General features: G+C 55.7%; 2 protein-coding genes across 2 annotated transcripts in view; one reads left to right on the forward strand and one right to left on the reverse strand.

The window, feature by feature from the left end:
* The window catches only part of KCNC1 (potassium voltage-gated channel subfamily C member 1), a 43,579-nt gene extending 38,564 nt beyond the window's left edge, over positions 1 to 5,015 (reverse strand). The window contains exon 1 of the mRNA XM_041730576.1: positions 3,932 to 5,015. Within this exon, the coding sequence (XP_041586510.1) occupies positions 3,932 to 4,501 (570 nt within the window). The 5' untranslated portion in view covers positions 4,502 to 5,015. The remainder of the gene's footprint in view (positions 1 to 3,931) is intronic.
* LOC121476558 (collagen alpha-1(I) chain-like) lies at positions 4,630 to 5,322 on the forward strand. Its single transcript, XM_041730652.1, has 2 exons — positions 4,630 to 4,736; positions 5,085 to 5,322. The coding sequence occupies exons 1-2, from the start codon at positions 4,630 to 4,632 to the stop codon at positions 5,320 to 5,322; spliced, it is 345 nt and encodes a 114-aa protein (XP_041586586.1).
* The last annotated feature ends 8,034 nt before the right edge of the window (positions 5,323 to 13,356 follow it).

A 13,356-nucleotide genomic window follows, 5' to 3' on the forward strand; every position in this document is an offset into this window, starting at 1 on the left:
CCTCCCCGCCCCTCACCCCCTCAGCCCGGACGCCCGGGGAAGCACAGGAGACAGGGCCCAGGGAACCGGCTGCCCTAGCTCGCACCGTCACCCCTCAAGGGGTCAGACGGGGCCTCCCCCTGCAGCCTAAGAGCCCTTAGCTCCCGGGGCCAGCGAGGAGGCCCGGGGGGGGGGGTGGCCTCCCTGTCTGAGCCACGCATCAACACCTGGCCTGCACCAGAGCACGGCTTCCCTTGAGGACAGGAATGAGGAGCACTCACTAGGGCGGCTCGGGAGGACCAGGAGATCAAGGGAGCAAGCAGGAAGCTGGTCTGCAGTTTCATCTTCCTCAAGGTCCACCCACACCTGGGCAACACAGGGTGTCTGTCACCAACAGGCACCCAGAGCCGCATGACACCCAGAGCCTCACGCACACACGGTGTGAGCCACAGGCAGGGTCCCCCACCCCTCGTCCGGCCTCATGCACAGATGGTCTCGTGCGCGCAGCCTTACACACACACACACACACACACACACACACACACACACACAGCCTCACGGGCAGAGCTTCCCATGCACGATGCCACACTCGCCACACGCAGCAATACACTCACACGGTGACACACTCGCCTCAAGTTTCTCTCTCACACACACATTTCTCTTACACGTACAGTCTCCCTCTCTTTCCCATATACGCACCCTCTCCCACGCTGTCTCGTTCTCACACACAAAGTCCATCTCAAAACACACAGAATCTGTCTCGCATTCACACAGAATTTCTGAGACGGAGACTCACGGGCTCTCTCTCACACAGGCTCACCGCAAACACACATACACGCGCACACACGTGCACACACGTGCACACACATGCACACACTACTCCCAGAGTCCCACTCACCCGTATTTCCATTCTTATCCAGCGTTTCTCACACATATGAAGAGTCTCTCACACCCACAGTGATTCCCTCTTACACGGATTCTCTCTCTCTCACACACGCACACAGCTTTTCTCTCACGCATACATACGATGTCACACACACCCAGGATTCTGGTCCAGAATCTAGAATCAAAATTTAAATCCCGACCCACCAGTTTGAGGAGGGGGGAGGGGTGCACAAAGGTGACAGCGGCAGCAGAGCGAAGATGGAGGGGGAGGAAGGGCAGGCAGCGCTGGTCCCTGCGCAGACGAGCCGCAGAGAGGCAGCGCAATGCAGCTAGGCCAGCCTGGCGTGCAGCAGGAAGCCTGGGTTCTTTTTTTTTTTTTTTTTTTTTTTTTTTTTTTTTTTTTTTTTTTTTTTTTTTTTTTTTTTTTAATTTTATTTATTTATGATAGGCACACAGTGAGAGAGAGAGAGAGAGAGAGGCAGAGACACAGGCAGAGGGAGAAGCAGGCTCCATGCACCCGGAGCCTGACGTGGGATTCGATCCTGAGTCTCCAGGATCGCGCCCTGGGCCAAAGGCAGGCGCCAAACCTCTGCGCCACCCAGGGATCCCGGAAGCCTGGGTTCTAATCCAGGCCCTGCCCTCACTCAGTTCCTGAGTGCCCTTGGGCAGGTCCCTCCTCTGTGGGCCTCAGTGCCCTCCTATGTCACCCAAAGGAGTTGGAATGACCCTATGACCCTATGAGGCTACTGGGAAAAGAAGGTGGTGGCACAGATGTGGGGGGTGCTTCCATCTCCACCTCCCCACTGCACCCCAGCTTTTCCCTTAGAGTCTGCTCTTCAGTGAACACTTGAGACTATCAGGACTTTTCTGTAAGGTTTCGAACACCAACAAGACCCCAAACCACACTAACTAGCCCATTTATCTGCATTGGGTGAAGGCCACCCCCATGGCCTAGGAATGCCCAGTGGAAGAAGATGGACAGTGATGGGGGTGGAACAGGTCCCACACGTCCCCTGCCTATCCTGAAAGTCAGGAACACAGGCCAGAGCCCTAAGGCTGAGCCCAAGTGATGGGGTGGGGGTATGTAGCTTCTTATTAGGGAGCCAGGTAGATGAAAGGACAAGGAGGAAGTTGGGCCTTCTCCTTCCTTCCTGGGCTGAGAAAGGTGATGGTGGTGGTGGTGGTGGTGGTGGTGGTGGTGGTGGTGGTGGAGGTGGTGAGATGCTGTCCAAGGTCAAATGCAGGCTGAATGGGCAGCTGCTCTAACCCAGGCCCTCCCCGGCATGCCCCCAACCCCAACATGTGCTGGTTCAACCTCCCAGTCCCCCTGCTCCTGCCCCTCCCCACAGCTCAGCCACAGCTCCCAGTTACATAATCCTCTGGCTATGGTGGCCTCTGTCAGGAGAGGAGAGGGGAGCGTGGACCTCTGAGGGTCCCAGTCCATTCTGGGAATGGCCAGGAGCTGGCAGCCAGCTCAGGGGAGGAGGGGTCCCAGGAGACCTGGGTTCTAGTCCTGCTTGGCCTCTAGCTCCCTGAGTGACCTTGTGTTGGGTCCTCAGTGGCAAAATGAGGGGCTTGGTTCTCTCCCTAGCCACCACCCCCCACCCAACACACATCTATTCCAGGATTTAATGTATAAGACTCTGACCTGCACCCCCTCCCCCGGGGGCTAAAACACTCAGTGTTTCATCTAAGTCACAAATCTGCCAGGCCTGTGGCTAAACACAGCCCTTTTCTCCTCAGTGCCCGCCAAGTCCCCTCCCCTCACTGATCCTCAGCCTTGACCTGCCTCCTCCCCTGCTCCGTCCTCCCCACCTTGGCTCCAGAGGGCGGGAGGGAAGGGATGTGGAGCAGTAACAAAGGGCAGTGATTTGCCTGCTGGGGGCTGGACGGGTGGCTCTGTTTTAAATTCCCAATTCCGACTCTCCCCCTCATGCTTAAGGCTCCATTCAGATCTCACAGAGCCCAGTGGATGCAAGGAGGATCTCCTCCAGGGTGGGTGGCTGCTACCAGCGTCTCCCATTTGGACTCAGTTAAGCAGCAAGACCTTTAGATTTCACCAGACCACCCCTCTCCCATGTTACAGATGAAGAAAGGAATCCAAAGAAGCCTCCTCGGAGAAGCCAAGGTCAGCAGCAGGGTGCCCTTCTTCTACTCGGCAACAAGCTGCTCTCTCTAAAGGGGAGTGGCAGGTGGAGACACACCCACCTCTCACACACCTTCTTTGAGGTTCCCCCTTAAGACCCTCCCCTCACTCTGCCCCTGACAGGTCCCAGAAGAAGCATAGGCATAAGCCCAGCGGTCCCCTCCAAAACCCTCTCCCTTTTGACGAGGAAGGACAGGCTGTGTTCCCGGGGAGCAGGTCTCAGAGGGGCCGCATCACCCTCCCCACAGCCCCGGGCCCACACCAACTACCAAGCTATTAATCAGCCATAAAGATTCCCCCTTGACCATCCCTTCACAACAGCCTGAGGATGCTCCCTGGGGAGGGCTGGTGTGTCCCAAGCAGCAGACCAGGCCTCAAGCCCTCCTCTGCAGGCCCTGGCTGACTCCGGATACCTTTTCACCCTGGAGGGAGGAAGAGCTCCCAGCTTGCCTCCCCACACCAGAATCTAAAGGCCAGTTCACACCTTCGCAGTGTGCCTCTGCAAAGGCACAAATATGCAGGCACGCAGGCACTCCTGCACACTCCAACACACACGCACCGTTCACTCACCCCCACTAACACTTTAGCCACCCAAACACACGCCGGCTTACTTACATCGATGTGCACGCGCTTCTCATACACACAAACACCCATTTGTACTCTCTCGTATGTATTACATTTGGAAAATACAGACGCAGACCTTAGGTACCTACAAAACCAGTCACCCTGGAAGAGCAACCGCCCTCTTACCCTCCCTCCTTCCTATTCAGGTTCTCCTATGCGCGCGCGCACACACCCCTTTCAGTTCTGACTCCCCAGGCGCCAGTTCTCGAGTCCACCCCCGCCCCGGGGAGGCACAGGCCCCCAGCTGCCCCGCCCCGCCCCGCTCCTCTGGTGGACGGGGGCTGGGGGGGCACTTACCCGCGCGTAGCGGGATGAGTAGGGGTCCTCGAAGAGCGCCCAGATGCGCGGCTGCCAGCGGCGCCAGAAGCCGCCGGGCCGGCCGTCCGGGGAGTCGCTGAGCGCCAGGCGCTTGGTCATCTCCAGCTCGTCCTCCCCGTCGCCCGAGTCCCCGGGGCCGTCGGCGTCCGCGTCGTCGGCGCTGTTGTCCAGGGGCGCGCCCCCGAAGCTGTCGAGCGCCTCCTCGGCGTCGCGGTGCTGGCGGTAGGTCATCCAGCAGCAGGGCTCCACGTCGGTCTCGTCGATGCCCCAGAAGGCCAGCTCCTCCTCGTAGAGCGGCCCGCACACGTCGGCGGGGCAGTGCAGCTTGCCGGTGCGGTAGTAGTTCAGGATGTGCGCGAAGACGCCCGGGTGGCGGTCGAAGAAGAACTCGTCGGCGCGCGGGTCATAGTCGAAGTGGCTGTGGGCGTCGGGCTCCGCCAGCCAGGCGAGCCGCGTGCCGGGCAGCGTGCGCAGCGTCGAGCGGTAGGTCTGGTGGCGCGTGCCGCCCACGTTGATCACGATGCGCTCGCTCTCGTCCCCTTGGCCCATCGCGGCGCCCCCTTAGGCATGGCGCGGCCCAGCGACACCCATGGGAGCGGCCGCCAGGGGGGTTGGCGCCGGGGAGGGGGGCGCGGGGCCTCCTCCCCCCTCCCCCCAGCCGTCGGGGGGCACAGAGGATGGTGGCTCTGGCCGCCCCGGGAGCGACCCGAGCCCCTGGGGGCGCTTTGGGTCGGGTGCAGGTCCGGGGCAGTGTGCGCGGGATCCGGGGGTCTCTGGGCGCCAGGTGTGGGGAGGGAGCCGGTCCGGCTGCGGAGGAGGCAGAGGAGGAGGAAGGGAGGGAGGAGGAGAGGGAGGGAGGGAGGGAGGGAGGGAGGGAGAGGGCCGGCGCTCAGCGGCGAGCCCCGGGAGGAGGGAAGAGAGGGTTGGGGGGCCGGGCTCCCGTCCCCATCTCCGCGGGGAAATGGAGCAACGGACACAAAGCTTGCTTTTCTTTCTTTCTTTCTTTCTTTCTTTTTTGGCGGGTGTTGGGGGGCAGGTCAGCTGCTCCAAAGGCCGGACCGAGAGCTCAGCCCCCGGAGGGGGGAGGGGAGGGGCCGGGGATTCGCGCTCCGCCGTGCGGTGGGCCCGGGAGATGGACGACCGCTGCTCCCTCCCTGCGCGGCCGGGCTGCGCTCGGGGCTCCGGCCCCCTCCCTGCCTCCTGGCCTGGCTGCCCGCTCCCCCGGCGGCGGGCCCGCCCGGCCGCCCGCCCGCCGCCCTCCCCGCTCCTCCTCCCCGCCTCCTGGAGGAGATGGCGGGCCCCGGGCAGGGGCGCTGCGCGCGGAGCTGGGGTTCGGCGGCGCTGCGCTCGGGCTCCGGCGGCGGTGCTGAAGGGACAGCTCCCGGGCTGCGGCGGGGCTGCGGGCTGCGGGCTGCGGGCTGCGGGCTGCGCGGGGCCGGGGCCGGGGCCGGGGCCGGGGCCGGCGCGCTCTCCGGGCTGGGTTCGGTCGGCGAGGCCGGTGGGCACTGGCTCCGGTGCCTCCGCGCCCCGCGCCCCGCGCCCCGCCTCGGACCGGCGGCGGAAGGTGCGGGCGCCAGGAGGGGCTGCGGCGGCGGCGGCGGCGGCGGGGGGCGGGAGGCGGGGGCGGCGGGTCCAGGCGCGGCGGGGCGAGGCCGGCGGGCCGGAGGGAGGCGCGGAGCGGCCGCCGCCGCCGCGACGCTGCTGCCGCCGGGCTCTGCTGGGCTCGCTGGCTCCCCGCTCGCTCGCGCGGTCCGCGTCCAGCCCGCCGCTCTCCGGACACAGGCACTCGGCGCGCGCAGCCGCACTCGCCCCCGGAGGGAGGCGCCGCGCTGGGTCCTAAAACGCCCCGATTCCGCGCCCCCCTCCCCGCCCCGCGCGGAGCCGGCCTCCCTCAACCCCCGCGCCGGGGCGCCCGCCCCGCGTGGCTCCTGCGGCCGGGGGGACCCGCCGACGCCCCGCCCCGGGGGAGCGCCTCTCGATGGGCGGGGGGGGGGGGCTCCGGGCGGCGTCCAGGCCTGCGCCCCCCCATCAGCCTGAGGTGAGAAGGGCGTGGGCACCCGTCCCTCTCCTTCCAAACCCGGGACGGTGGGACCCTCTGGTGCAGCGAGACGCCCCCGACCAGGACCGGTACTGGCGGCTCCAAGCAACCTTTGATACCAGCCTTCCCCGCAGAACCTGGAGCCCCCATGGGCCCGTCACAGGTCCCTCTAAGAATGGCTCCAAAATCGCATCCTCCAAACACACAACACACACGCTGTCCCCTAAGCCCTCCCAGCAGCCAATAATCCTGGACCCTGGGAAGGCCTTTCGACCCTTTGCTCACCTTGGGCCCCGGAACTCCAGGCTGACCTAGTCTCCCGGAGGGCCACAGGCCCTGCCATACGGATCCCAGCCCACGGATCCTCCTACACTAGCTCTGGATCCCCACGTGGGGGATCCCTTATGCAAAGGGTATCTTGCCCTTAGAGGTCAGAGAAGCGATGCGATTGCCCCTGCTGGTCCTGACCACTGACATCCTCCCACCGCCCCATGGGACTTCAGCTGCCCTGGGCGGCAAGCTGATGCTGAGCCTGGGAGCTGGACCGGAGCAGCTCCTGCTGTGATTCCCACAGCTTTTCAGTTTGGTCTCCGGGGTGAGGGTTACAGTTTGGGCCTGCCTCCAAGCCTTCCTGGCCCATGTTTGCTGCCAGTGCCTCAGTTTACCAAATCACTCTTTTGTTCCTTCCTTGTCCCACACTCTGTCCCAGGCACAAGGACACAATAGACCTTGCCCTCAAAGGCCTTCTAGGCTTTTGGGGAAGTGGGCAGGTGGGCCTGAGCAGGGCTGGGGAGGTCAGGCCCAGCTCCAGTGTTGGCTGCACCAGGAAAGAGGCTTATTGATCCCGGCCCAGCCCAATCGAACACAAGGCTGCCTGGGCAAAGGGCGATTTAATTAAGAAGACAGGAGGCTCTTATTTACCTGTCGGCACTTGCTCACTGTGCAGACAGCTGTCCCTCTACGACGACCTGCAGACGCAGCCGTGAGCCTGGGGACAAAGCTGTGCCTTAGACATCTCTCTCCTCACTCGGCCAGGGAAATCCCAGCCGGGGGAAATCTGTGTGTAGTAGGGAAAGCTTTGGAGGAGTGCAGAAGGCTGGAGAGGGCAAAGGGCAGAGCAAGACATGAGCGATGGGAGGAGGACAAGGGCAGAAACGGAGAAAGGCAGCATTAGGGGAGAAAGAGGGACAGAGAAACAGAGGCAAAGAGAGGGCTGGAGTTTGGGGCCCGGATGGCACCTCCTCCCTCCAGAGACTGATCTAAACAGAAAGTGTTTCCTCTTCAATCTCAGAGTCATGCAGGCACGAGAGTCCTTGGAGTGTCTCACCATGACCAGTGTGATCCCCATCCCCTAACCATGAGACCTGACCTGGTACAGTTCAGCCTCACCAAAATTCAGACTCCCCAGGACGCAGGTCTCAGAGAGCTCTGCTCCAATCCAAGGAGGTGACCAAACAGAGAAATGGGGACCTCCAGAAGGAAGAGAAAAAGATGGAACAGAGAGATGAACACATGTGCACGTGCGTGCACGCGTGCCCACACACACACACACACACACACACACACACACACTTGGCTGGGATAGATCGACTTAGGGAGAGACCAGAAAGGGGCCTCTCCAGACATTCTCTTCCTTCCCAACCCCTCTTCTGTCTCAGAAAGCCTTCTGTGTTTCCACTAGCCATAGCCATGGGGGCGCAGCACTCGCCCTCTTCCTTCTCCCGCAGGAAGGACTACATTGGATCAGAGTGTGATCTTCACTCTTCACTCTTTCTTCACTCATCTCATTCCCCAGAATGGACTATCAGCTCCTCCAGGGCGGCTTCTTGATTGCTTTCTTCCACAGTGCCCAGAACACAGTGGCTCCTCAGTAAGGGCTAGATGATCTGAGAAAGGCCCTAAGAGAGGGCCTAGGATCCTAGCATCCCAGTGTCAGAGGCCATGAGAGATTGGAGCCCTGAACCAAGGCTGTGTCAGAGGGAGGGCCATACCCAGGATGGCTCAGGGAGTCAGTGCAGAGCCCACTGGGGCCACTACCCCATGGTGAGCCACAATGGGAAGCTGAAGGGTGCCCCATGTGGTGAATAGGTGGAGAGGTGGAGAGATAGAGAGAGGCTGCTAGCAGGGGCGAAGGTTAGTGATTAGGAGCCCTGGTCAGGCCTCATCCTAAAGGGTGTACTAGACAAAAAAGAGGCAGGCGACCGTTGGAGTGAGGGGAAATGTGAAAGAGTATCCACCACACCCTAAAGTCCCTGACATGGCAAGTGGAGAAGGCTCAGAGAGAGGAGCTGCCCAGGTGACAGGGGAACTGTCTCTGAGGTCCCCACACTGTCCCACTTTAGGATCCTCACCTTGATCCTTGATGGCAACTCCCAGCCCAGGCCCCGAAGAATGTGCCCCCACCAAGCAGGAACATAAAAGTCCCTTCTCTCACTTCCTTTTCACACTGTAAAAGGCTGGCATTTCCAGAAAACCCAGAAAAACTGAGAGGGCAACACAGAAAGAAAGAAAAAAAGCCCCAGAGAAATGGGAGTGGGAGGAGGGATTGCTGCCTGAGCCTTAGAGTCTCACCCACGACCATACCCTCAGCTCAGCCAAGACCCTCACCCCTTTCCACTTGAGCAGCACCACCCCTTATTTGTAGCCATCTGTCTCCTCCTTTTCAGAGGAGGGCTTTTGGTCCCAGGCCAGAGGGTCATTGGGATCCACGGCTGGTGAGAAGAGGAGGCAATGAACTACCAGTGGGCTGGTGTTGTTCAGAGGTCAAGGGTATAGACTCAAGGGCCAGGCTGTCTGTGTTCAAATCCCAGCTCCATCATTGACTTAGCAATGACCTTGGGCAAGTTATTCAACTTCTGTATGCCTCAGCTTCTTTATTGTTGGATATGAATAATAACAAGCCCTAGATCCTTAACGCCTCAGCTCTGGGATTTCTCTTGTTCTGGCTGGAGGGGAGGGTATGTGCCAGGCTCCAGGAAGCTCCGGTGAGAATGGCTCCAGGAGGAGCTGGGGCTAAGAGTGGACTAGAAAAAGGTGAAGGGAGTCCTGAAGCCAAGTTTGGCCTATGTTCTCACACTTGGCACTTGTAAGCATTAGATCTGGTCCTGCTAGGCTCTGGAACTGGCCCAAGTCCAGCCCCTGGGCCTTTGTCCAGCTTGGCACATCCTCTATGCTGCTCTCCCAGGCCCAGAGCCTTACCATTCCCAGTGGGTTGGGGTGCCATCTTGTGGCCACATCCGGAAGCTAACCTACCCTGGGCCCAAACTGAGCAGGTTTTGGGGGTGACCCACCACAAGCAATGACACCAATTGGGATCCTCTGCCCTGACCAGAACTCCTCCTTCTGATGGACAGGGGAGACTGAAGTTAGAAGTGCCATAGTGGGAAATTGGTGGCCATTGCTCTTGGGTCTGTAGCTTGAGCACTGACTCTGGTACCGCTGGGGATGGGGTAGGGTGTACTGCTCTTCCTTCCTGAGACGCCCCCCTACCCATAGGGAGTGGAGCCAGATCTATTAGGCCAGAAATCCAGAAAGGAGCTAAGGTAAAGAGTGCCCAGGGGAAGTGCTAGACCAGGGTTTCTCAACCTTGACACTGCTGACCTTTTGGACCAGATAATCCTTTGTTGTGGGGGCTCTGCTGTGCATTGTAGAGTATTTAGCAACATCCTTGGCCTCTACCAACTAGATGTCACTAGAGCCCCTTCCCCAGTCGTGACAATCAAGAAGGTCTACAGACCCTGCCAAAAGTCCTTTGAGGGGTAAAATTTCCCCTGGTTGCATACATCTAGACATATTTGGTTACAAATCTCATTTGCTGCTTACTGGCGACTGTGAGCTATTCACTTTTCCTCACTAGGCTTCTGCTTCCTCATCTGTATAAAGTAAATAACATTTTGCAAAGGTTAAATGAGATAGTGCCTCTCATTTAGCTTTTTCTCCTTCCCTTTCCCCCCTTCCCTCAGACAACCCATCCCCCCAAAGCCCTCTGTGACCTACTCTGACTCTGCATCTCTCTCACAGGCTCCTGCCAGTCCTCAGCAATGTCCGTCAGTCCCTCCGTGTCACTGTGGTCCCAGGGGGCAGAGTGTCAGTCCTCCCAAGGCTTGGCTTTGGGGAAGATGGGGCCTTGACACCTCTCCTGCTGGTTAAGTGAGGTGGGGAGGTGGGAAATGCTGAACGCTGTGGTGAAGGATGCACGTGGAGGTCAGAGATGCTGACTTGTAGGGAGGGCAGGTGGGGGCAGGCACTTCTGTAGGAGTGTTCCTGGCAGGACTAGGAAGAAACCACTGAATTCTGCTTCTGGAAGCAGCTTGGAGGTGTGTGACTACCCCAAGGGCCTGCGATGCCTATGCTAGGAACCTTGTGGGTTCTCCCGGTGGATGCCTGTGTGTGTGTCAGGCTGCAGGTAAGCTTGGTTGGCACGTGTAGTGGTGGCTGCCGGTTTTGTGAGGTCTGATGTTTAGATATTTTGGGGTTACACTTTTGAAAAAACAGAAAGTTGGGCACAAAAGTGGATATATATTCAGACTTAGAAATCAGGACCAAATGTAAATTTTAGAAAGCTGACAAATACTACAAACCTTAAAAAATCCAGGAAAAAATTCCTTAGTATTTTATTAACTGCCTCACACACCAACATAAAACTTTTTTTTAAAGATTTTGTTTATTTATTCGAGAAAGAGAGAGAGAGAGAGAGACAAGCGGAGGGAGAAGCTGGCTCTATTGCAAGGAGCCTGATCTGGGACCTGATCCCAGGACTCCAGGATCATGCCCTGGGCCGAAGGCAGGCACTAAACCCTTGAGCCACCCAGGGATCCCCCCAACATAAGACTTTTAAATAAGTTATATTTACTTGGAAGCCAACAAAAACAGCTGCAACTTTTTTCTGCAATTACAGAAGGATGTTCAGTTAACCACGCCACATTTGTTTTATTAAAACCGCAGGGGTGCCTGAGTGGCTCAGCTGGTTAAGTGTCTGTCTTCGGCTCAGGTCATGATCCCAGGGTCTGGGATCGAGCCCCTACATTGGGCTCTCTGCTCAGCAGGGAGCCTGCTTCTCCCTCTCCCTCTGCCTGTGGCTCCCCCCATTTGTGTTCTCTGTTAAATAAATCAGTAAAATCTTTCTTTAAAAACTGCATCAAAGATGACTTAAAGTGAAAATATAACCATCGTCCCATATAACTATTTTTTCTGTGCACCAATACTCAAGAACCTGCTTTAAATTTCCTTGACAACTTACAGCTCCCATATTATACCAGACAAGATTTGTGGCTACTTAAAATACCACCGAGACAGGGCTACTCAAAGATACATTCGTGAAATGCAGGGGACCCAGAATAGCCATAACAATCTTGAAGAAGAACAAGGTTGGAGGACTCAGCCTTCCTCATTTCAAAACTTACTACAAAGCTGCAGTCATCAGCACTGAGTAGTAATTGGCATAAGGATAGACATGTAGATCAGTGGAGTAGAACTGAGAGCCCAGAAATAAATCCATACATTTATAGTTACTTAATTTGTGACAAGGATGCCAAGAAAATTCAGTGGGGGAATGGGAGAAGGAATAGCCCTTTCAATAAAAGGTGCTGGTACAACTGGATATATACATGGAAGAGCATGAAGTTGGACCACTTCTTTACACCAAATAGAAAAATCAACTAAAAATGGATGAAATATCTAAATGTAGGAGCTAAAACTATCATATTCTTACTTGGGTTAGGTTATGATTTTTAGATATAATGCCCAAAACACAAGCCACAAAAGAAAAATATAGATAAATTGGACTCCTTCAGAAAAAAAATTGTGCTTTAAAGGACACTATCAGGAATGTGTAAAGACAACCTGGAGAATGAGAGAAAATATCTGCAAATCACATATCTGATAAGAGTCTAGTATCTAGAATATTTAGAGAACTCTCAAAACTCAACAATAAAAAGACAAATAACCTAATTTTAGGATGGACAGAGGAGGGCAGCCCCCGTGGCTCAGTGGTTTAGCACCACCTTCAGCCCAGGGCGTGATCTTGGAGACCCAGGATCGAGTCCCACTTCAGGCTCCCTGCGTGGAGCCTGCTTTTCCCTCTCCCTCTGCCTATCTCTCTCTCTCTCTCTCTGACTCTCATGAATAAATAAATCAATAAAATCTTTTTTTAAAAAAGATAGAGGATTTGAATAGACATTTCCCCCCAAAGAAGAAATACAAATGGCCAATAGGCACATGAAAAGATACTCAACATCATTAGTCATTAGGGAAATGCAAATCAAAACCACAATGAGATACCACTTTACACCCACTAGGATGGCTAGAATAAAAAGACAAACAGTCATAGCGTTGTCGATGATGTAGAGAAATTGGAATCCTGATACATTGCTGATGGGAATGTAAAATGGTGCAGCTGCTTTAGGGAAGACGTTGGCAGTTCCTCAAAAATTTAAACATAGAGTTATGATATACCCAGCAATTTCATTTTTAGGTATATACACCCAAGAGAATTAAAAGCATATGTTTACACAAAAATGTGTACTTGATTCTTCATAACAGCATTATTCATAATAGCTAAAAATGGAAACAATCCAGATATCTATCAACTGATGAATGGGCAAACAAAATAAGATGTATCCATACAATGCAATATTATTCAGCTCTACAAAGGAATGAAGTCTTGGTATATGCTACAACATGGATGAATCTTGAAAATATCAGGGAAAGAAGTCATACACAAAAGGCCACACGGTGTGTGACTCCACTCATGAAATGTTCAGAATAGACACATCCGGAGAGATAGAAAATAATTCGTGGTTGCCAGGGGGTTGGGAGAGGAGGGGAGCAGTGACTGCAATTGGATAAGAGATTCTCTGGGGAGTAATGGAAATGTTCTGGATCAGATAGTAACGGTAATGTTGCACAGCATTGTGAATATAGTACAAACCTACTGAATTCAACACTTTCAAAGGCTGAATATCATGGTGCATGAATTCTATCTCAATAAAAAGTTGGGAAAAGTAAAGTAGGATCTGTAAACCAGGTTACAAATAATTTGCTTACACTGAGAAAAATCTCAGTTTGGCACGGTCTCAGTTTTCTTATCTGCAAAAGTTCTACTTCATTGTCTTTTTCTTTCTCTGAAATGCTTTAAGTAAAATACTAAAGAATTTCAGAATTGATACATACCTTTTAAATTCACTAATCCAATGACACAGAGAGAAAGCCCGGATCCGGATGGGTTAAGTCACATTCCCAAGGTGTCAGAGCTGGTCAGTGGCACAGCCAGGCTTGGATCCCGGGAATTATGTAGTCATTGGCACCCTCCAGGACTCAGTTAACCTGCTACTGGGAAGGTTCTGCTTGAGTTAAAACTTGCTGTTAA

Source organism: Vulpes lagopus, chromosome 15, assembly GCF_018345385.1.
Source record: "Vulpes lagopus strain Blue_001 chromosome 15, ASM1834538v1, whole genome shotgun sequence".
NCBI lineage: Eukaryota > Metazoa > Chordata > Mammalia > Carnivora > Canidae > Vulpes > Vulpes lagopus.